This window comes from Arachis hypogaea, chromosome 19 (genome assembly GCF_003086295.3).
Source record: "Arachis hypogaea cultivar Tifrunner chromosome 19, arahy.Tifrunner.gnm2.J5K5, whole genome shotgun sequence".
NCBI classification, from domain to species: domain Eukaryota; kingdom Viridiplantae; phylum Streptophyta; class Magnoliopsida; order Fabales; family Fabaceae; genus Arachis; species Arachis hypogaea.
The window spans coordinates 35,700,615-35,725,652 of record NC_092054.1 but is presented as its reverse complement, the minus strand read 5'-3'; the positions used below and the strand labels follow the sequence as shown (position 1 = coordinate 35,725,652).

The window sequence follows — 25,038 nt, the reverse complement described above, 5'->3', positions numbered from 1 at the left end:
CCTCCCCAAAATATAAAATATTTGCACTTTGACCCCTAACAAGATCAAAGAGCTGTTCTTGAGCATATTCAAAGTTTTTTTCATATTCTTCGTAAATTCTTAAATTCTTTCTTCAAATATGACCCGTTTTTCAATCTTTTCGATGACCGATTTTTACCATAAATCAAATTAAATTAGTAGCCACTAAAACCCCATAATTTCCACTTGATTTCAACACTAATTCATCACCAATTTGAGGCCTATCTTTTGTTTTTCCAGCTGCACTCAAGAACATTTTTATAGCTTAAATATCATCAAATTTTATCAAAATTTTAACAAACTTTCACCAAGAATAACTTATATAAGCAATCAATTTCAAGCATAACCAAATCACACAACAATCATACAACTCAAACACAATTAATCAAGATTAATTTTACCAAACTCTACCTTGATTTGCTGCTCTTTATTTGGCTATCCTTCAAAGTTTTACTAGAGCACTTTTTTCTACTAAATCACATCAAGAACAACATTAATTCCTTAAAACCTCAATTGATCGAATCTTAATCAACATGTTAGGATGGGATTTATAGCCTTAAAATTTCTGAAAATGAAAGATTCTTAGCTCACAAGTTATGTTAAGCAAGAGATCTATAGAGAAACATCAAGAAAACACAAATTTAACAAGGTTTCCTTGTAACCGAACCAAAGAGGAGGATGAGCAGCCATCTAACCTGATTTTAATCCATGAAAAGTGACATAGATTTGAAGAATAAAAAGAGAAGATCACTTTAATCGGTTTGAAATTTTAATTTGAGTTTTGGTTTGGAAGAAATCAAGATTTGAAGTCTTATGTGTTCAAAGTTTTCTCTCTTTTCTTTCTCTCTTATTTTCGGTCGTTCAAGGTGGAAATCAGCAGCTTGGAATGTCTTGGGGGTGAGAAAAAAATGTGCTTGATGTTGATTGGCTAGTTAAGGAGATGGTTAAAAAATATCTCAGGTATATAATTACTAAAACTATATGTATTAGAGAGCACAGTTAACAACATATTTAGATATTAAAATCTGAGCAACTAGTATAGATGATACTAGTAACATTATTAACATGAGAATAAAAGATATATCATGAGGCATCAACATTGCTAAAGTCATTAGAGAATGCTAGTGTTAACCTACACTAGTAGACTGTGAGCTCGGTTAAACTTATCTCCAGTTTTTTAGTAAAATAGATTAAATAATATTATAATATTCCTCAAACATGTCTAGTATTAATATCATAATAATATTATATTATTATTTTTCTTCTCTCACGAATCGAGTCTGGCTTGTCTAACCGAAGCGGCTCAAAAACTAGATTCTTCGTGACTATGTCGTCGAGCTTATCCCAGTGGAGGTGCTAGCTTAGTGATGACATAATGATGATATAGATTGAGATGCTTGATGATATAGCAGAGGTGCTTCCTTTACTGAACTTCTAAAAAATTCTGTTTCTTTAGAAAAGTTTCGTGTATCTAAAAACTAGGTTAATACACTGTCCTTATTCCATCCCCTTTTTTGTTTTAGAAAAAAAAAACCCTAAACCTCCTTTCTGAAGCAGCTTTGCCGTTCGGTCATAGTGCCACCATCTTAACCACCACACTGTTCGAGTTACTACCACGCCGGGAAAATCTTTTACGCTCCCACTGTCTCCAGCTAAGTGAGTAATTAGTTTAGAGTAATTAAATTTATACTATTTTATCTAATTTTCATAGTTATAATTTACACTAATTACATTTTTTATTGTAATTTTTTATTATAAAATTGTGACATGGGTTAAATTTAGAGTAATTAGTTTAGATCAATTAGATCATTTTTATTTCTAATTAAGACATAGAATTTTAATTCTCGTTTATAAATCATATGTTGTGAAATTGTGATATATGGTTAATTTGCTTTGTTTAGAGTAATTAGAATTTAAATTAGATTTGGTCAAGTTGGTTAATTAAGTTAGTTTAGATAAATTAGGATAATTCGTTAGATAAATTAGTTTATGATTTAGTTTAGAGTTGAAGTTAGACTAATTTAAACTTGAATTTAGGAAAATTAAGTTAACTTAGTATTAATTAGTGTTTTACATTAATTTAAGTTAACTTAGTTTAGTTTATATTAATTAATTTTACAAATGTTATTAATTTTTATATTTTACTAACTTTATTTAAATTTTAGGATATTTTGTTGTCGTGTAGTTTTAATCGTTGGTTGTTTGTGTTGATATATACATAAGTTGTTTGTGCAGTACCGAGGTTGATTTTTTATCTCTAAATATGCTAAGTTATTTAAATTTTATTCCGAACTTATTTTTCCTAGGATAGAGTTTTAGAAAAAAAGTGAAAAAAAGTTGTCTAGTGGCAACTTCTCGAGTACCTTGTTTGCTAGAAAATTGCGGAGTAATAAGGGGATGCACATTAAAATGACTAGGATTTAATGTTTGCTTGAATGTATGTTTTTTTAATTTATGGTTGCAACTGTTTCCTTTGTGAAAATTGATAAATTTTTTTTGTGGAGATCTTTAAATTAAGAAAAAACTCTGCCAAATTATTATTAAAATTGTTCAAACACATGGTTGGTTTGTGAAAACTTTTACATTTGGTAGAGGTTTCTAATTATAGATAAAACTTTGCTGAAATTTTTTAAAAAATTAATAAGTTGTGTTGTTGGTTAAATTCTAGGTTGTTTGTTGCAAAATAATTTCAAGTCATCGTTTGTGGATATATGATAAGGATAACGGTCAATCGGAGGGGTTAAAACCTGAGTTCTTTGAGGGGTTGATCAGTTTGTTTGCATGTGTCTTCAACATGAAATTGTTTGAGTCTCAATGGGTGTATAGGTGTCCATGTTATAAGTGTCGAACGACTAAGTGGTTAGGACCTTCGGATGTAATTCTTCACCTTTAATAAGGGGTTCAATGATGGGTATTGGGTGTGGGCTAAACATGGAGAAGTTGATGAGCAAGAAATCAATCAGTCTGCATCGAATTTTAATAGGTCTAAGGGTCGATCAAGAAGGGTTAATTTGGTTAGAAAAGTGAATATGGAAGAGGATAATTGGGAGGGTAAATAGGGGAGATATAATAAGATGGTATTTGATGCATGATGTATGAGCATCTTATACCCATTTTTTGCTTATTTTAAGTTAGAATTTAACGAGTTTAAGTACATTTTAGTGTTAAAATCCTTCTTGGATGCTACTTTGAGTTGTTTTTATATTTTGATTATTTCAAGTAAAATTCGGATCAATTTGGCAAAGTTTTGTGCAAAAAAAAAGAGAAGTTTTGAAACTGCCACCAGGGCGCTAAACGCCAAGCTAGCGTTTAGCGCCAGCAACTCAGCGAGACTAGAAGTGTTCTACCCCCTTTTGGGTGCTAAACAACAAACCTGACATTTAGCGCCAGGCAATCTGGATCTCACCTCACTCTTGGAGCATCTTTAGTTGGACCTAGCTTTTAATTGTTATCTTTTATCTTACTTTAGTTATTTTTATTTACAAATAAATCTTTTAGGTTTAGAAATTATTATTTTATTTTAGATTCAAATCAAATTAGATTAGATATAAAAGGAAAAAGATTCACCCTTTAGGGGGATCTTCTCACTTCCGCACTCTCACATTTTTTAAACCCTAGTTTTCTCTCTGAAGTATGAGCCACTAAACCTCTTCAATTAAGGCTAGGAGTTCTGTTTATTTATATGGATTGAGACTGTTACTTTTCTATTTTAATTAATATATTGATTCATTTTCAAGGATTACCTTCGTTCTTCATTTTATGAATCTGGGTAGATCGGAAGAATGACCCTTATTCTATATGCGTTTTTGTGACCCTTGGAAGAGGATCTCACCTGAACAACAGCTTGAAAGCAAATTCATCCTAAATCGTTAATTACTTGAACTAATCAAGATACATGACATATAATCCTCTTAGCTTTGGATAATTAGGATTTTTGTGGCCTTAAACTAGAATTGAACTTAACCCTTTAATCGAAATTAAGTGACCAAGATATTAGCGGTTAACTAGGTTAGAGGAGACTAAATCACTACGACATTAGGATTTAGTCAATTATAGTTTGCCATAAATTGAATCTTTCATGATTAAAATAGTTGGTAAGAAAACTTAATCCGGAAAAGTAAACATCTTCGATGCCTTAACTGCCTTCTCTTATACATTTATCACTATTCTTATTGTTTGCGTCTTCTACTCTTTGAATTACTGTTTAATGTTTTTGAACCCCAAACATCATTTTCTACTTGCTTGACTAAGAAATCATTCAACCATAGTTGCTCAATTCATCAATCCTCATGGGATCGACCCTCACTCACCTGAGGTATTACTTGGTATGACCCGGTGCACTTGCCAGTTAGTTTGTGGATCTAGAAAATCCGCACCAATGCAATCATTGTTAATATTATGGAAAATGTTAAATAAGGGCCTAACTTGGAAGCAAAGAAATTATATGATTTGTTAGAATCTTCCGTACAACTGCTATTTGAGCGGTGCATTCATTCAAAATTGTCTGCTGTATTAGAATGATGAGTATTAAATCTTTGTCAAATCATATCCAAGAGTCTTTTGATAAGTGGGCCACCCTTTGTAATGAATTATTACCCGTTGGGAGTATTAGCATCCCTCGGAGCCATTATAAGGCAAAGAAGCTAGCTTCAAAATTAAGTATAAATTTGGTAAAAATTGATTGTTGCTCGAATGGTTGTATGTTGTATTATAAGGGGATGTAGACTTCACTGCTAGCAAATCTTTTGATATACCGAGGGTAGAGAGAGAAAGGATTGATAAATGAAGGTTAAAGAGAGTTCCAAACAAAGGTTGCACTACTTGCCCCTAATCCCTAGACTAAAAAGATTGTATGCCTCAATGAGTTCGACCCTTCGCATATGGCATAGTAACATCAAGAGAGATGATGGTTTTATGACGCACCTGTCACACGGAAAGGCTTGGAAGCACTTTGATCAAGTCCATTCTATATTTGTGAGCGAGCCTAGAAATGTAAATTAGCTTTATGCTCTAATGGGTTTGTATTGAACTCTAATTTTCGTAACATGTACTCTTGTTAGCCTATTATGGTGACTCCTTATAACCTACCTCCCAAAATATGCATGAAGGAGCTATACATGTTCTTAAATTGTATCATACCCAATCCAAGTAACCCAACAGCCAAAATTGATGTATTTTTGTAACCCTTGGTGGATGAGTATAATGAGTTGTGGATTGATGATGTAGAGACATGTGATATTTTAACTAAAATAAACTTTCAAATACATGTTGTGTTGATGTTGACATCAATGACTTTCTTGCATACGATATGCTATCTGGCTGGTCCACTCAGAGAAGGATATTGTGTCCTATTTGTATGGAGAATACAAGGTTATTTTGGCTGAATATGGGGTTAGAAATTTGTGGTTCGATTGTCATTGAAGATTTATTAAGTTTGATCATTCCTTTCAACATAACAAGGACTTGTTTAGGAAGAATAAAATTGAATAATAAGAGACACCCATTTGGTTGAGTGGTTTAGAAGTGTGACTTCGGGTCAGTAGTATCCCAATATCATCGATAATTGGGCAAGGTTGAGAATTCTGGGATATGGAAAGGAGCATAATTAAAAAAGATGTGTTTGATAACATCATACACATGGTAATGGATGATATGCTAACAAATGATAACTATAAGGCTATGTTAGATTTAGTTATCATTTGCAGGCGACAGATCTGAATTTAAAGGGACTTAACAACGGACAGTGGTCTAAACTAAAGGCTATATGTTCTCTAACAAAGGATCAAAGAGAAAATATTTTTAGGTGGATTAGGGGATTGAGGTTTCTCAATGGTTACGCCTCTAACTTGGGTAGATGTGAAAACGTCTCGCAAGATAAGCTTGATGGGTTGAAGAGTCATGATTGTCACGTTTTTATGGAGTTGTTGCTTCTTGTTGTCTTTAAAGAACTCTTTACCAACGTCTAAAAACTTCTCACAGCTCTAAGTGGGTTCATTAGGGAGTTATGTACTACAAAACTTAGGATTGATAATCTTATGGGCATGGAAAAGAACATTCACATCATACTTTGTAGGTTAAAGAAGATATTCGCCCCAAAAATTTTTGATGTGATAGAATACTTAGCAATCCACCTACCATATGAAACAAGAGTGTGTAGGGGATTCAGTTTAAGTGGATGTTTCCTTTAGAGAGGTTGATTTGGTCATTCAAGAAAACTATGAAAAATAAAGCCGGATTGAGGGTAGCATCTGCGAAGCATTTTTAGCCAAAGAGACATTCGCATTTTGCTCCTTATATTTTGAATCTCATGTTGAATCACAGAGAACAAGAGTTGGAAGGAATTATGAGAGGAGAGAATCCTCGTCAAGCGGACCAACATTCCAATCTTTGTTTAGGAATGAGTTGCAATGGGCACAGTTAGTGAATATTGGTTAGAGAATAAGGAAATTGAGGTCGCACATGTAATGACCCAACTATTGACACATCATGACCAATGTCAACGGCTAGATGCTACTCATCAGAGGAACCTACAGAGATCTAGACTCAGGAGAATAATATTATATACATATGAGCCTGATAAGAGACAATTTTTGTATGGTTCGGAATCAATCAAAACTAGAATCAATTCGTTAGTAGCATAGTCCAAACCAACAATAAATTCTCTTAATCAAATGTTAAACTCAAATTAAAATAACCGAGAGTAATTAAACCTCGGGTCGTTCTCCTTAAGAATTGCAATGAAGTGTCCTATTATTATATATGAGACATTGGGGGTTGTGAATGCAAGAGAGAGCAAGCAATGTAAATGGTAAGAAATTAAAGTGCAAAAAGGTAACTTAGCATGCAAGAAATTAAGAGTCAAAGCAATTAAAACAAGAAAAGGGAATTAAATGCTAAGAAGGTCTCTTGGAAAGAAGTGGGTAATTAAGGATCCATCTCCTAGTTGTGGACCACAAACATGGTAATTGTGTGTGAATTAATCCCAATTAGTCAACCCTACATCGAGGATAAGTCAACTAGGCATAATTAATTTCAATCCACAAGTCCTAATCAACTCACTAATTAACTTAGTGAAAGACTAGTGTGAGTGGAAATCAAATTAATTAACAACCCTCACACAATGTGGAATGGACATCCACAACTCAAGTTCACCCAAACCACACAATTTCTCAACCAAGAGTGAGAAAAACTATACAAAAACCCAACCAAGCATTTTGTCAAACACTTGGTGGGTGTGAAAATAAAGCATGGTAAAATAACAAGAAATATAAATTCTACAACTACCAATTGCAATAAAATGATAACAACAACTAAAGGAAGCAATAAATGGCATAGAAACATAAATTGCATTAATTGAAAATCAAAATGACAAGAGTGTTCATAAACATAAAAGAACAAAAGAAATGAAATAACAAAATAGAAGGAAAGAACAAATATGCAATAACAATAAATGATAAGGAAAAGTAAATGAAAGAAAGAATTAAAAGTAGAAATTGCAAGTAATTAAACTAAAAACCCTAGGTTCTAGAGAGAAGGGGGAGCTTCTCTCTCTAGAAAATGAACTACATGACTAAAATCTAACCCTAATTGCTCCCCCCTTTATCCCTCTTCAATTTGGCTTGAAATAGCTTCAAAAATGAGTTGGATTGGGTTTTGGGGACCCAGAAATCACCCCCAGCGGTTTGCAGTTAATGAGCTCACGTGCCAGGACCTGTGCGGATGCACAGACGTGTGCGTCCGCACACTTGCTGTTTTCTGACCTGTGCGTACGCACAAGTTGTGTGTGTACGCACACATAGACTTATGTCCACTATGACAAATTTCATATCATTTTGAAGCCCCGGACGTTAACTTTCCAATGCCGCTGGAACTGCCTCATTTGGATCTCTATAACTCAAGTTATGACCAATTTAGTACCTAGAGGTCAGGATGGACAGCTTTCCAAATCCTTCATTTCTTGAATTCTTCCACTTTGTATGCTTTCCTTCCACTTTCTCAAGCCATTCTTGCCTTCAAAACCTTAAATCACTCAAGCAAACATATCAAGGCATCAAATGGGAGAAAAGTGAATTAAAATTGGCTATTTAAGCATGAAAAGCATATTTTTCACAATTAAGCACAATTAGGAAAGAATTCATAAAAGCATGCTATTTCAATGGATAAGTGCAAGAAAAGTCAATGAAATCCACTCAAATAGAGCAAATAAATACCATAAAATGTGGATTCATTAGAGCCTTTAGTATTATATTGGAGTTAATCAAACGTTTGTAAGTCATAACTGTAACTGTCTCAATAAACTGGGCTTAAAGCATGAATCATCTAATGCAAAAAGTGTAAATAAAACATTGTCATACATCATTACCCATACTAAAAGAAATATATAAATCAAGTATTTTCAAAGTACATGTCCAGCGTCATAAGAAAACATAATTACTATATATCAGAATATATATATGACCAAAAGACATCTCCTACTTTAACCCACACAAGGATTTCTTAGACTAAAACTCGAACTATCGCGAAGTTAAGGAGATCCTAATCCTCAAAAAGACTATCAAAAGTGGGGAAGAATACTGCTAAGAAACGAAGGTCATGACAAGATGAAATGTCCATCCAAAATACCCAAAGCTGCCGACTCAAGGATGATCATCAAGGGATTCTCCTAGTACTCTTCCTACCTTCCCAGAATCCGAACCATCAGAAGTTAAGTCCACCTCCAATTGGTCTACCCAAGAAGGTATCTCCTCAAAAGGCTCGACCTCCAATGAACTAAAGGGCGCATCCTGAACTACAACGACATAATGTCCCTAAGGGTCATCAAGCATAGGACCAACTGAAGTGCCAGAATCATCTCAACCTCGGCCAGACCCTCTTCCCACTCTGGTAGGAGTTATTCTACTAGAGGATGTACGTCATATACAGGGTCCATCTAATTGAGATGGTATGCAAAAGGAAACTGACCAGGGCTCGGATGTTACTCTGATAGAAAGAACTTGTAGGACATGTCAGGGCTAAACCCCACACTATGTATAGAGTGCAAAAAGCCACGATCGCATAAAGCATAGATGCATGTCTTCGATATTCCCCACATGAAGACTCTTCCCTACTCGAGGTATTTATAGCTTAGCATGAAGGATATTTCAAAGAATATCACTGCCGATCCACAGATGTGGGAGTAAGGGCGTGAGAACCTATGGTTTCCAATAGGGTGAACGGGAAAAAAAAAAGGGAATCTTAGGACATTTGTCTCCAAGTTTTTATTGGGAAAAATAGAATACAAGCATATAATATGCAAAAAAAAAGAGAAAGAGAAAATCAAATACAAGCATAAAGAGTCTAACAATAACCAAACACAGTAAATGCAGATGCGCAAATAACATGATGCATGCCTATTCTTATAGCAGGCCATGAGCTCATGTGTCGATTGCCTATCCGCAACCCGACGTTACTTAGGACTTCACCTGAATATGGTTTCTCAACTCAGTCAGTCATGCACATCATAATCATAATAATTTGCTAGTTGAGAAATGTGCGCCTGAAAGAGAAACAACTTTTGGTGGGCATCCCCATTTGGCTGGGGAGAGGTATAATGAGCTCCTCGCACACATGGCAGAAAGGGATGCTCGCATACTTGGCAAAGAGAGATGATTGCAATACGAAAACAGAGTCCCTGAGGTATGAGCTTAGGTAGGAGTTGGAGTAGATCCAGTGGATGCGACTCCAAATGGAAGTCTACTATGACCAGATGCGCACTAGTGGCAGCGCTGCTGTTGGAGGAGCCCCTTGTCCTCTGCACAGGCACCAGGACAGGTACCAACACACTACCTAAACTACTGACTCAGCAGAATTAGGGGGGCAACAATGAAGATTATCAAGACCCATAGTGGTTAAGGTTTTATTTTTCTTTCTTTGATAGTATTAGTAGTTTATCTGTTTGACTTTTTCTTATGTACATTTGTTATTTCAGATTATAATTGACTATTTTTATTAAAAATACCATTTAATTTTCATTAATTCGATTTGACTATTAATTCTTAACATATTGATGATGATATATCAGGTTATAACAAGTATTTTAAATAGATGTTGCCTTGGCATCTTTAATAACTTTTTTTAAGGTTTAAATAATTTGTTGTATAGAACCAATTTTTAATGGGTATAACTTTAATAGAAATGCCAGTATCTTCATCTTTCATAAATAAAAATGGTAGTTTACTCTGAATATTTTAAATTAATTAATAAAAGAAAAAATATATTATTACATTATTAGAAAAAAAATAATATTATTACATGCATTAAATATAATTTATATAAATTGTACTACAATCATATATAATTTTTTAAATTAAAGAATTAAATTATTATATAACAATTGTCATAATTACTAAATCATGTTCTGACATTTAATTTAGTATATTATTAAATGAAAAATTATCTAAATTTTTTATATATATATTTTCAATAATGCTAGGGAACCAAGAGGGTACCAGCTAAATGACTCTGGGTGAATCCAAAACCTCTACGTGGATGGTGCTTATGTTAGGCATTAGGATGTTTCTTCTACTAAGTATCAGAATATTTCTTTTTCATACTAAATAGATGTTCTTTTATATATTTTATAAAATTTTTTATATACTAAGAATCGGGATTGTTGGAAGTTCCGTAATCCTCGCCCTTATTTCTCCAACGTATCATTCGAAATTTTAATTTGAGGTGAGAAGCAATTAATATCAAATATTATAAATTAAAAACAAATAAAATTAATTAAATATAATTATAAATTAGTTAATTTGTTTACTTTTTAACTAATCATATCTTGATTCCATATACATTTCCATATATTTTTTTTAAAATATGTTCTTATTAAAACTATCAAAGTAACATTTAAACATAAAGTTTGGAATTTAAAGTTAAATACCTCTTATTAAGTTTGAAATTAATGAATACTCGTGACCTAAGTTACTTTCTCTTTCTTTTAAGTTTTTCTCATTTTCTTTTACACTTCGAAAGTGTATTATAGGAAAACCCCATTTGCTCTGTTTTTTGTCCCTTTGGACACTTGTAATCTTGTCAATTTTATGGATTGCAATTTATCTTTTTAGAAAAAAAAATAAATTCACAAGTCCTCTCACTTAAAAGTTAAAACACTTAATCCGGAGCTAAAAAACAAAAGATTTTAAAAAATAAAAATAAAATACAGTAAGGATTGAATTGAAAAGAATATCAACATGCCAAGAAATGAAATTAAGCGAAGAGGCTGCAAAAAAATTCCAACTAAAAAGCATTTAAACTTAGAAATAATCAAATTACATCCTCAGTACATTAAGTCATTAATAAGATATACATGTAAAACACTAATAATGATTAGAGATAATCCGGAAGTAATCACCAAAAAGGAATTATCTGAAAGTAATTAATTGCAATGTCGAGAGTAGAATTCACAACTTCTAGAAATAGGAACAACTTGCTACGCAAAATGCAAATCTACAATAGAGATATACAAATAGAATAACTAGCAAAAACAAAAAGCTTCCAAGGTACACTGTTCCAGAGTTTGTTAGAATATCATACTCGAAAATTGAATGTAACAACAACTCATAGTGCAGTGTTGAGACAGTTATCACATGGATTAGATCCATACTTGCAGCCTTTTCTGTCAAAAGATTCTCCGAAGTGTTTGAGTAAAGTTTGTCTCCGACATTCAACCTAAAACATTGAAAAAAATAAAGGATATACACTTTGGCATATATAAAACCCCTTTTTGCACTTGGGGTAGCTTGGTACACCGTAAAGTGATGAATTCATGCTTTACGATAGGAAACAATGATGTCATCATATAATAGCTAATCAAACTTAAGGAGACAATGCTTAATTGTTTTGTTGCAATTATATGAGAAAGGTTCAATTTATGTTTTTTGTAAATTAAGAGGGCTCAAAACGAATTTCACTAAACCTTGGGGCAAAGCAGTGTACTTTGTTCTTATTCTTTTACTCCCATTGGGGTTAATAGTGAAAGTGGTTTCTGAAAGATCAGGCATGCACCAATTTGATACTCGAAAAAATCAAACGCCTTAAATTGCTTCGTGAAAAATATAACCGAGTCAAATTGATTTTTTGCCAGTTAGATAATGACACATGGTATAAGTCATTTTGTATCTGTCATCGTTTAAATGACAAAAGAACCAATTCGATTCATTAGGTGTCTTATATTTCAACGAAAACCAAATTAATGTACATGTGAGAGGAATCATTTTGACTAATTATCCTATTTTCAAAGGTGCTATAAATTGACTAAAGAAAAAGATGCTGAAATATAGCGGAGTTTGCCTTGCCTTAAGTTCACAGTACTGTTGCATCTTTTTCGCTTGATCCATTGCTGTCTTAAAGCTCTCCTTTTTATATCCTTGACCATTTCTTATCATGCATACTACTCGGCTGAAATCCTTCTTCTGGTACAATACAATGCAAACTGCAGGAAGATTATCCCTTCCGGCCCTTCCTGATTCTTGATAATAACTTTCAACTGATTTTGACATTGTATTATGGACAACGAAGCGCTGAAAGCATATAAGAAAAAAAAGAACAATTTGAGTAACAAACTTAAAACTGAGACACCACTAAAAGAATCCAACTTTCTGGTGCAGTAAGTTGCTCAACAGATTGCAATTCATACAACATTTTTAAAGTCACATGTGCTTACATTTGCCCCGCCAATCATCCAATGTTAAACTAGTGCACATATGGTATATTTTAGTGTATTATGCAGATTCTACCTATAATGCTGAGAGATTTATGTTTATATTTTCAACTTGATCTTAACCGGGATGGATAAGATGATCACTGTAATAATTGTGGAAATGGTCATTTTTGTTTTAAAATTTAATTCTTTCAATCATGAATGCGAGAAAAGAGAAGACTTTGTATGAAAGCAAGAGAGTCCCAGACAAAGGATTTTGGCAAATTCTAAATTAGAAAAATGCTATGCTCTCTACATGGAGGCTGGTTCTGCTATCTCATTATATAGAGATCCTTCCTTAAATAGTAGTATGTAGCAAATTAATCATTGACCTTCATTTTTATTTCACATATATAAATAACTAAATATCAACTATCAACCTGAAAACAATATTTTCAATAGTGCTTCTCTGTTAGATTTCTAAGAAAATTGCTCAGAATGTACAGCAATATCATAATAATTTGAAAAAAGCTTATCAACTTACAACATCAGATTTGTCTATCCCCATTCCGAAAGCAATAGTTGCACAGACAACATGAACCTCTCCATCATGCCATTTCCTTTGAACAGCAACTCTTTGGCGGGCAGCCATGCCAGCATGGTAATACGCTGTTTTAGTCTGACATGTCTCATTCAAAAATTTTGAGACCTCGACACATTCACTTTTCGAGAGGCAGTAAACAATTCCACACTGATTCCTGAAACGATCCACTAGCAGCTGTCCCAGCTGCTTCAGCGGTTCCTTAGTCTTTGCAATCACTTCATACTTTAAGTTTGGTCTGTCAAAACTTCTTTCAAGAACAAGTGCATGGGGGATTCTTAAAGCATTCAAAATGTCCTGAAACAAGATACAATTAAAAAGGGGGGGGGGGGTTGGTTACTAAAGGCTTGATTGCATTGTCCATTGTAGCAATCTGGTATTATGATTACCTCACGAACTGAGTGGGTTGCAGTTGCTGTCAATGCCATGACAGGTACACGAGGAAAGTTTTGCTTAAGTGATCCTAATCCACGGTAGTCAGGCCGGAAATCATGTCCCCATTGGCTGGACATGATAGTTTGAATTAAAGAGTAGTTAATAATAGATATAGTAGAAATTGATAATAACTAGTAGAAAACTGCAGTGAAACACTACAATGCAAGAGTCGCACAGCATCAACAACCTTTATCCCAACACCATTGAAGCAGGCCTTAACTAGTCGGGCAATTTAGCTACTGGGTATAACATTTTAGCAGCATTTTTCACCAAGCTGATTTACAGTTATGGAAGTGGAAATAAGGGGAACAGTCTAGAAAATAAAAATACTTCAGCCATTAGATACCAATTGCTAACCCACTCAAATATTATTTATTTATTATCAATTTAGGTTGAAGAGTTGTGAACTTAAGGAAGGATCATTTTAAGACCCTTAAACCAGATAACAAAAGTTCCTGCTTCAAATTTGTGTCCTCACCATATCCAAGTGTTACCATAATCAATTTGTCCATATTCAACTTTATTTATGGCCGCCATGAGAGCTTAACTTAAAATGACATTTTATGAACGGTGCACTCCAATGGTAGTTAAAATTTTGGTGCTTGTTCATACTGGATGATCATTCAGTCTATATATGAGAAACATAATGGTAAGTACTGCTTCAAGAGCGAATGATCAATGGCAAGGTTGCATCTCTCAAATTTTATACTATTGCAGTTATTGATAAACAAAGTAAAATCACTAAAATTGCAGACAAAAAGCAAAAGAATACCTAACACAGTGTGCTTCATCAACAACAAAACCTGCAAGTTGTCCCTGTAATGTAAGGGATCACCAGCAAAATTTCCGCATCAGATATTTACAAGCTAGAGCTCTGCAACAATGGTTTCAGAAATTGTAATCAAATCATGAAAACTTAACCTTGCGATGCAGGCATTTAAGAATCTCAATAAATGGTTGGTTGCCAGCAATTCTCTCAGGTGTCACATACAATAGCTTGCAAGATGGTTTGTCTTTCCTAGATACAAGAATACTAATGTTAGGCTACATAAACACTAAAGCAATCATTAATGATTAATCTAATGGCATTTCTTTCAATATGATACACATCAACCGTGTTCTGTCTTGCCTTAGCTCTTGGAGGACAGCTGCTGCTTGGGAAGCAGTTTGTTGAGAATTTAAGAAAGTAGCAGGTATACCAAACTTAAGGTTTAGTGTGATTATCTGATCCTGAATGAGTGAAAGTAAGGGAGATATAACTACTGTAACACCTGGTTGAAGTGTTGCTGGAAGCTGTAAGCATAAAATAAAACACTTATTTTTAAAATTGAAAAGAATATCGAAATCACAGACATTTAGTCTTTTTGGGGATTATGCAGGAAAGAATAAGGTTACAGGAGAAAGAAATGACCTGATAGCATAGAGATTTACCACCTCCAGTAGGCATAAGGATAAAAGAATCTTGCTTTGCCAGAGTTACTTTGCATGCTTGATGCTGCAATGGTCGAAATGCCCTATTACCAAAGATAACGACATTTGCCAATTCAATATCATCTAGAGCCTGCAATTCGTCATAGCTAAGAGTATTATTTTCTTCCTTTGATGCTGAGTAGAATTTTGTTTTGCTGGATGTGGATGAAATTGAGCCTTGAGTGATGCCACTTCTGCAATCCTATAAGATTTTAACTATTTAATCTTCCATCAATAGAGTCATATAATACCCATCGCAGAGTCTAGCTTGCACCAAAAAATTTAAAAAGAAAGTATAACAGCCCATGGGCCTTTGTTCCACTTCTCATCAACTACTTGAGCATAGTTCATAGTTCATACCATTGATTTCGCAGAAGCAGGAGTGACACAATTCCCTCTTCCCATCAGAAAACTGAAATCCACATCCTCATCTTCATCCTCCTCGCTCGAAACCAACTCCACCACTTTCCCCTTCTGCTTCTGCCGCCAAGGCGAATCATCAGTCGCATCAACGCAGAAAACCTCACCATCACCACCACCACCAACACCAGTCTTGTGAAGCACCTGAGTCAATGCACCACACGCCTCCGATTCCAGTCCCTGCAAATCATCCCATTCTTCTGCATCTTCCATCGACTCCGCCAACGCCGCAATAAAATCGTCGCCGCAGTGCTCCACCGTGATGAAATCCCGACCATCCTCCCCTTAAAAATAATAATAATAATGGGAAAAAAAAACTAATTAGTATCAGTTGTTCATAGAAAAAATCATTTAAAAAAGGAAATTATGATAAAGGATGTGTGAACCGTAGAGGTCGATGAGGCGATGGAGGCATTTGGTGGCGGAGGGTTGGTCGAAGCCGAAATCGAGGGCTAAGCTAATCAAGCGAGCTTTTTCCAACTCGAGATCGTGCTCTTTCTCTTTGGTGTTCATGCGACCCATTTTCCGCTCCACTTTCCTTCGGATTTTGTGCTTCAACTTTTATGCTTAGCTCATTAGCTCTTCTCAGTTCCCGCGCTATTTTGTGCTATTCGAGCTTTTGCCTTTTCATTTTTTTTAAATATATTTTCTTTCCCTCGCTAGTTGCTTAGGCCTTAGAGGAGTCAGGAACCGTTCAATGTTGACTCGATTTAATTATATGAGGGCCTCGAATAAACTACTAAAATAGTAGGCCGAGGAGTGCTAGGGGCCAACAACTTTTGTGTTTTGTAACTATTAATTAGTCATCAATAGTATTTTTAATGGTGTGAGGTTACATCCAATGGTGAGAGATCACTTACTTTTCTTTTGATGGTTAAGTGCTGGCCACAAAATACAAAAGTTGCTGGTCCTCTAGACTTTCTCTAGTAAGCCTAATCGCTCAAAAGGAACAAGGCCCTGTTTTTTCTTTTATAGAGATAAATACTAAATCGATATTCAAAAGATTTTAACGTTAATAAAATGGTACTTATCTTTGTTGTTGATAAAATAATTTCTAAAAGATTTTAAAATTTGACAAAAGTAACCAACCATCAATTAAGTTATTTGGAATTAAGATTTAGGAGTGACATGTCAGTTAACAATTATCATAATTACAAAATTTATCTACTTTTAATTTTTATAATTTTAAAAACACCCCAATTTTAATTTTTTAAAACCCTAATTCCCTTTCTTCTGAAACTCTCGTCTCTTCCTCTTCTTCAGCATCCTCCTCTAATTTTCTTCTTCTTCCCTAATAAACTCCTCTTTATTTTCGTTTATCGCTGCCTCTACCTTCCTCCTCCTTCTTCCTCCGACCAACTTCCTACTCTGGCTTACTACAACAGCGTCGCCATCCTTCTTCCTCTTCTTCCCTCTCTTCTAACCAAAGATGCTTATCTGCGACTCAACCCCTTTTTCCTCAAGACTCAACCATTTTTTCATTTCTCTTTTTTTTTCTTGACCCAGTGATTGTGATGCTACTATGACTGTTGAGCTCATGATGGGTGGTTATAGAAACTGTAAACCCGAGTAGTTAGTGAATAATTAATTAATTAATAAATTAATTATTAATCAAATAAATTAGAAAATAGAATTTTATAGTTTAATGTGGTAGAATTAATTAAAATATAAATTTTAACACCAATTTTAAAGAAATTGGTCCAAGATTGAGCCGAACAAGTCAAACCAGGCGAACAAGGCCCATATTGGGCCCATGGCCCATAATATATAAACCAAACAGCCACCATTCTCCTTCATTCTTGCCACTTTCACGCTGAACACAAGGAGAGCAAAGGGGGAAGAACAAAACCCTTGTTCTTGAATTTGAATTTCAAATCCTTGTAACTTTTGATCCGAAGCTCCGATTGATGAGCCGTCAGTGGTCATACGTTTGTCTCGGAGTCCTCTTCATTTCTATCCAAAAAAAGTGGTAAGAAACTTTGTATATTATGCCCAGTTTCTTTTTCCCTTTCTGAATTCGCGTTTTAGTGTGAGTATTGAGTGATTTTGGTGATTTGATGATTTAGGGGTATTCTAGCAGTGGATAATTGTTGGATTTTGTCTAATTAATCCATGGGCAAGGTAAGGAATCATTACTTCCCTTCTAATTTGTCAATTCATTGAGATTAGGGTATTGAAGATTTGTATGTATATGGAATTATATGGTATTAGGTTGTATATATGTGAAATTGAAGTCAAATTGGTGAAGTGGTATACTTGAATTGGAACTTTTGGTGGATGGAACCTATAACACTTGATTTGGAACCTTGGAGGCTTGAATTGAGATGTTTGAGCTTGGGGAGGAATCGGCCAAGGTATGGTTTTGGTTTCTCGTATATAATATGTACGGTGTCATGAAAACTTAGGCTAGACGACCTAGGATAAGTTGAATCTTGTGTTGGATACATATTATGTTAGTTGATGTGTTATGTTTGATTAATGATTATTGTTCATGAGAAAAGTTGATGATGGTGGAAAGATGATATTTGAAGTGTATGATGATGTAGGTATTGATGAGTATGTATATTGTTATACTGAACTTGAATTGTTGGTTATGTTCATGATGATGTATATTAAAGATGTTGTGTTGAACTTGGGTTGTTGGATTGGAAACTTGATGAAGATGATAAATTAGTATATTGAGGACTGATGTGATGTAGTTGAGTTTGGTTTTGAGTTACTATGGTGGGTCTTGGTAAGTTTTAAAGGGATTGGAATTTTTGAAGGTTTTGGAATTAAGGTTTGAAGTGTGTGTAAAAGTGATTGTGGCCCCGAGTAGTAGGCAGTGGCGATGTCCACTTGCTCTGGGTATGAGATAGGGAAGAAGAGTTATGAGACATAAATTTAATTATGGAGTTTTGAATGAATATATGTTTGTGATACCTGGGTAGTAGCAAGGATGGTGGTTTGTCCCGCTTGCTCCAGGTCAATGTTTGAGATTTGATAACGATGATGCTTGATTTAAACTGTTTGAATATATGTTTGAGATACCAAGACAGTAGCGAGGATGGTGGTTTGTCTCTCTTGCTTCAGGTCAGTGATTGTGACGCCTGGGTAGTAGCAGTAGTAGGAGATTATTCCACTTGCTCCAGGTTGAGCTTCTAAACACTCGCCTGGATAGTAGCCACAGTAGTGGTTATTCCACTAGCTCTGGGTTAAGCGGGTAGTAGCAAGGGGGTTGTAGCTCAAACCCACTTGCTCTGTATGGGTGTTTCTGTCCATGGTTAGCTTTCAGAACGTGTCAGGTTGGCTATATAACCGACAGATGATATCATCAACCGTAGGATAGGCATGCATCATATGCATATTGTTTGAATTGCTTGCTTGTGCATTAATTGGGATTGCCTAAGTGATTATAATATGCTATTTGTGATATTTGCTATATGTATTACTTGTATCCTACCTATGTTTGCCATTTTCTATTTGTTTGTCTTTGTAATTTCACCGGAGATGGAGGAACGGAGGGAAGGCAGAGAGATTTAAGGTGCACTGGTGAATTTGGTGAGTGGATTGTAATTTGAGAGATTAAGTTAGAATTGAGTTAGAACCTTAAGAACCTTAGATAACTACCCCTGTTTATGGTTTCCGTCTTTCATTCTTTAAGATTTATAATTTGAGTGTCAAAGTTCTAGGATCGCCTCTGGCTTTTTTGAGACCTTATTTATTATATATGTGGACACCTTAACCATACTGAGAACCCCTGGTTCTCACCCCATACATATTTCGCGGTTTTTCATATGCAGGTTGAGAAGTACCACGCTGTATTTTGGAGACTCTAATGAAGCAAAGAACTCTTGGGACTCAGGGGGCGTATTTTTATTTATATTTATATATGTATATAGATTCTCCACCTTGTATTTTATGTTTGTCCCTCTTAGAGGTTGTAATTTTCTGCTTTGGATTATTTTTGGATTCTCTCATATATGTCTATATATACTTATATGCTCTGACCGGTTTATCTTCACGAACCGAGTTGGAAGCTTTGTTAATTATATCTTTGACACTCTCTTTTTATTATTCATATACATATATCTTACATTTCTTCTTACTCAAGTTACGTTGATTCTCAGCGTTGCACTTTTAATTTTGCGATTTTATTTTTTCCCTTTCCTTCAAAGGCTTCTAGATATAAAACTTTTTCAACTATATATATATATATATATATATATATATATATATATATATATATATATATATATATATATATATATATATATATATATATATATATATAGGGGTCGTAATACCTCGCCACTTCAGTTTTATGACTTAAGCATAAGACTCTGTATGGTAGGGTGTTACATTATGGTATCAAAGCAGTTCATTCCCATAGAGCCTGGAGAATGGACTGGCTATGCTTCTGAGCATACTTTGGCTGTGTGTACATGCTATTTAGGATATTTGTTTGACATATATGGCATGAATTTTCATGAGCATGCTTTTGGAGATTCGAAGCACTAGACTTTAGATATTAAGACTGATCACCTTAATATTGATTGTTCGGTATGGACAAGACCAAAAGGACGTCTCGTGGACACGCGCAAGGTTATATGGCTGATTTTATCGCTGCTGCTGTGCAAACTATTACTGAAGGAGATGGAGCGGATAACCAAGGAATGGTGATGGAGGTGAAAATGGATTAGGCGGTGGAAACAACTAAGAATTAGAACTTGTGTGGTTAAGCAAAGGGTCGATAGCGTTTAGTTAGAGAAATACAAGAAATTTCAGGAGGTTATGATGAAAGCAAGAAAAGGATTAAGTTCTTAGTAGTTGAGAATCAGAGTGGCGCTGCGAAAGTACGATGATTTTTGGTGACTCTAGAGTTGTAGTGTTGGGAGGAAGAAGCCTTGGAATATGAGAATGATTCAAGGATTAAATTAACATAGGATAAGTTGGATTGTGAATTTTAGAGATTGATTGGTAATTTAGTTGACATAGTATGTTGAGTTGATAATGCATGATAGATTCAATGATTTTATGATATGAGTAAGTTGATGTGGTAAGAAGATTAATGGATGATGACTTTGATGATGGTAAATAAGAATGTTTGTTGTGGATATGTGAAGGACAATGATTTTGATGTTATGATTGAAAATGTTGGAAGGAAATGTATGCAAACTTGAGGAATTGTTTAGTAATTAGTGTTTGAAATAATTGAGGAGGGCTTCAAATTTAAATTGAGTAAGATGACACTTATACAGGATAAGGAGATTTGTAGTCGTTGAAAAAGAGGTAGACGAAGTTAAGAAGTGGAACAAATGGATATAGCTTAGGCTTGAATTTGAGTAAGTTTATGATTGTGTACCTGAGATTAGAGAATGTCAATTAGTGTTTGGATTAATGTTGGGAGAATGACAAAATGAATGGTAAAAAGTCGGTTGAATTTGAGGAAGCATATATGAAGATTCAAGAGCAAATTTTCGAGGGCGAAAATTTCTGTAAGGGGGTAGAATGTAAACCCCGAGTAGTTAGTAAAGAATTAGTTAATAAATTAATTATTAATCAAATAAATTAGAAAATAGAATTTTATAGTTTAATGTGGTAGAATTAATTAAAATATGAATTTTGACACCAATTTTAAAGAAATTGCCCCAAAATTGGACCGAACGGGTCCAACCAGATGAACCGGGCTCATATTGGGCCAATGGCCCATAATATATAAAGCCAAACAGCCACCATTCTCCTTCATTCTTGCCATTTTCACGCTGAACACAAGGAGAGCAAAGGGGGAAGAACAAAACCCTTGTTCTTGAATTTCAAATCCTTGTAACTTTTGATCCGGAGCTCCGATTGATGAGCCGTCAGTGATCATATGTTCGTCTCGGAGTCCTCTTCATTTCTATCTGAATAAAGTGGTAGAAATTCTGTATATTATTCCTAGTTTCTTTCTCCTTTCTGAATTCACGTTTTAGTGTGAATATTGAGTGATTTTGGTGATTTTGATGATCTAGGAGTATTCTAGCGGTGGATAATTGTTGAATTTTGTCTAATTAATCCATTGGTAAGGTAAGGAATTAATATTTCTCTTCTAATTTGTCAATTCAATGAGATTAGGGTATTGAAGATCTGTATGTATATGAAATTATATGGCATTAGGTTGTATATATGTGAAATTGAAGCCAAATTGGCGAAGTGGTATACTTGAATTGGAGCTTTTGGTGGCTGGAACCTATAACACTTGATTTGGAATCTTGGAGGCTTGAATTGAGATGTTTGAGCTTGGGGAGGAATCGGCCAAGATATGGCTTTGGTTTCTCGTATATAATATGTACGGTGTTGTGAAAACTTAGGCTAGACGACCTAGGATAAGTTGAATCTTGTGTTTGATACATATTATGTTAGTTGATGTATTATGTTTGATTGATGATTGTTGGTCATGAGGGAAGTTGATGATGGTGGAAAGATGATATTTGAAGTGTATGATGATGTAGGTATTGATGAGAATGTATATTGTTATATTGAACTTGAATTGTTGGTTATGTTCATGATGATGTATATTAAAGATGTTGTGTTGAAATTGGGTTTTTGGATTGAAAACTTGATGGAGATGATAAATTAGTGTATTGAGGACTGATGTGATGTAGTTGAGTTTGGTTTTGAGTTACTATGGTGGATCTTGGTAAGTTTTAAAGGGGTTGGGATTTTTGAAGATTTTAGAATTGAGGTTTGAGGTGTGTGTAAAAGTGATTGTGGCCCCGGGTAGTAGGCAGTGGCGATGTCCACTTGCTTCGGGTATGAGATAGGGAAGAAGAGTTATGAGACATAAATTTAATTATGGAGTTTTGAATGAATATATGTTTGTGATACATGGGTAGTAGCAAGGATGGTGGTTTGTCCCGCTTGCTCCAGGTTAATGTTTGAGAATTGATAATGATGATGCTTGATTTAAACTGTTTGAATATATGTTTGAGATACCTGGACAGTAGCAAGGATGGTGGTCCGTCGCTCTTGCTCCAGGTTAGTGATTGTGATGCCTGGGTAGTAGTAGTAGTAATGAATTATTCCACTTGCTCCAGGTTGAGCTTCTAAATACCCATCTGGGTAGTAGCAAGGGAATTATAGCTCAAACCCACTTGCTCTGCATAGGTGTTTCTGTCCATGGTTAGCTACCAGAACATGTCGGGTTGGCTATATAGCTGACAGATGATATCATCAGCCTTAGGATAGGCATGCATCATATGCATATTGTTTGAATTGTTTGCTTTTGCATTAATTGGGATTGCCTAAGTGATTATAATATGCTATTTGTGATATTTGCTATATGTATTACTTGTATGCTACCTATGTTTACCATTGTCTGTTTGTTTGTCTTTGTAATTTCACCGGAGATGGAGGAACAGAGGGAAGGCAGAGAGATTTAGGGTGCACTGGTGAATTTGGAGGGTTGGAGGAGGTAGAAGGTGAATTGTAGAGTTAGAGTTTTATGAGACAGTGAGTGGATTGTAATTTGAGAGATTAAGTTAGAATTGAGTTAGAACCTTAAGAATCTTAGATAACTACCCTATTTATGGTTTCAGTCTTTTGTTCTTTAAGATTTATAATTTGAGTGTCGGAGTTCTAGGATCGCCTCTGGTTTTTCTGAGACCTTATTAATTATATATGTGGGCACCTTAACCATACTGAGAACCCCTGGTTCTCACCCCATACATATTTCGTGGTTTTTCAGATGCAGGTTGAGAAGTACTACTTTATATTATGGAGACTCTGATGAAGCAAAGAACTCTTGGGACTCAGGGGCGTATTTTTATTTATATTTATATATGTATATAGATTCTCCACATTGTATTTTATGTTTGTCCCTCTTAGAGGTTGACTCAGAGAAACATGTTGTGATTTTTCTGCTTTGGGTCATTTTGGGATTCTCTCATATATATGTATATATATACTTATATGCTCTAGCCGGTTTATCTTCGCGAACCGAGTTGGAAGCTTTGTTAATTATATCTTTGATACTCTCTTTTTATTATTCATATACATATATCTTACGTTTCTTCTTACTCAAGTTATGTTGATTCTGAGTGTTGCGCTTTTAATTTTGCGATTTTGTTTTTCCCCTTTCCTTCAAAGGCTCCTAGATATAAAACTTTTTCAACTATATTATATATATTGTTTTTAGAGGTCGTAATACCTCCTCCTCAATTTTATGACTAAAGTATAAGACTCTGTGTGGTAGGGTGTTACAGAAACGACAGTTGCAGCGGCTTCGCTACTTCCAAGGCTTAACAGAACGCCGTCCAAGAAGTGGCATCTCTCTCAGACTTAGCCCCAATACTTTAACGCTTCTTCTTCTTCTTTTTCTTCTTCTTCTTCTTCTTTGTCAATCAAGACAGTTTTACATATGTCCAGTAAAGAATTTTTAACAAAAATAGTAGCAGCAAAACTAACAAAACTCCATCAATTCTTCATTCAGAATGTCTGCATCTTCGTTATCATTATCATCCAAGAAAACTTACGCCTTGATAGCGTGGTTCAATTCACGTTCAATCTTTTGATCCGCCCCAAAAAGAAATCAAATTTTCGCTATCAACTTGCCTCCACTCCCAATTTTCATAAGCATCTTTCCTAAAATATTTGATGTATCCTTCTTAGCTGTCTTACTTGAGGTCTTTCCAGTAAAAAATGAGAAAAAAAAAAGATATTAGGATTTTTTGAAAATGATGATGATTAAGAAGAAGAGATGAGATTTTCATAAAAAAGGATTAGAATTTTTTAAAAATTAAAAGTGGTAAATTTTGTAATTATAAAAATTATTAACTGACATGTCACCCTAAAACCTTAACTCCAGGTAACTCAATTGAAGGTCGGTTACTTTTGTCAAATTTTAAAATCTTTTCGGGGTCATTTTATCAATAACAAAGATCAGGTACCATTTGTCAGTGTCAGAATCTTTCGGGTACCAATTTGGTATTTACCTATTTTTCAAATGATAACGTGAGTTTTGAAAAAAAGGAAAAAAAAAACCGATTCATTTTGAGCTTTGTTCTTGATAAACAACATGAATTTTCTGTTAGTATTAACAGAAATAGCTAACATGTCATTAAATTTTTATAATAAATTTTGATATTCACAAAATTATTTAATTTAGTTTTCGAAGTTTCAATTTTATCATAGTAGTCTTCTAAATTAAGTTTCGGGAGTAGTCCTCTAAAAATAAGTCTCACATCTTGGCCTTCAAGCTTACCAATATCAGAGCCACCGAACATAGATTCTTCCTTTTCGATTACAAAATTGCTTTCCAGGACTTCAACATTGTGTCTCTCACTTCTCAAATCCACAACCTCAAAGTCAAATATGATTTTCTCTCCTAATTTTTTAAGTTAATGTCACTTCCCTTAATTGTTCTTACGGAATTGGAATTGGAGCTGATTTTTTGGCACTT

General features: G+C 34.5%; 1 protein-coding gene across 1 annotated transcript; it reads right to left on the bottom strand.

Moving 5' to 3' along the window:
- Positions 1 to 11,282: 11,282 nt before the first annotated feature.
- On the bottom strand, positions 11,283 to 16,300 carry LOC112779459 (ATP-dependent DNA helicase Q-like 1). The gene is made up of 10 exons (XM_025823732.3): positions 16,007 to 16,300; positions 15,561 to 15,904; positions 15,142 to 15,402; positions 14,860 to 15,023; positions 14,652 to 14,748; positions 14,503 to 14,546; positions 13,685 to 13,799; positions 13,239 to 13,592; positions 12,351 to 12,575; positions 11,283 to 11,724 (listed from the first exon to the last, which is right to left on the bottom strand). The coding sequence occupies exons 1-10, from the start codon at positions 16,140 to 16,142 to the stop codon at positions 11,614 to 11,616; spliced, it is 1,851 nt and encodes a 616-aa protein (XP_025679517.1). The 5' UTR covers positions 16,143 to 16,300; the 3' UTR covers positions 11,283 to 11,613.
- Positions 16,301 to 25,038: the final 8,738 nt, after the last annotated feature.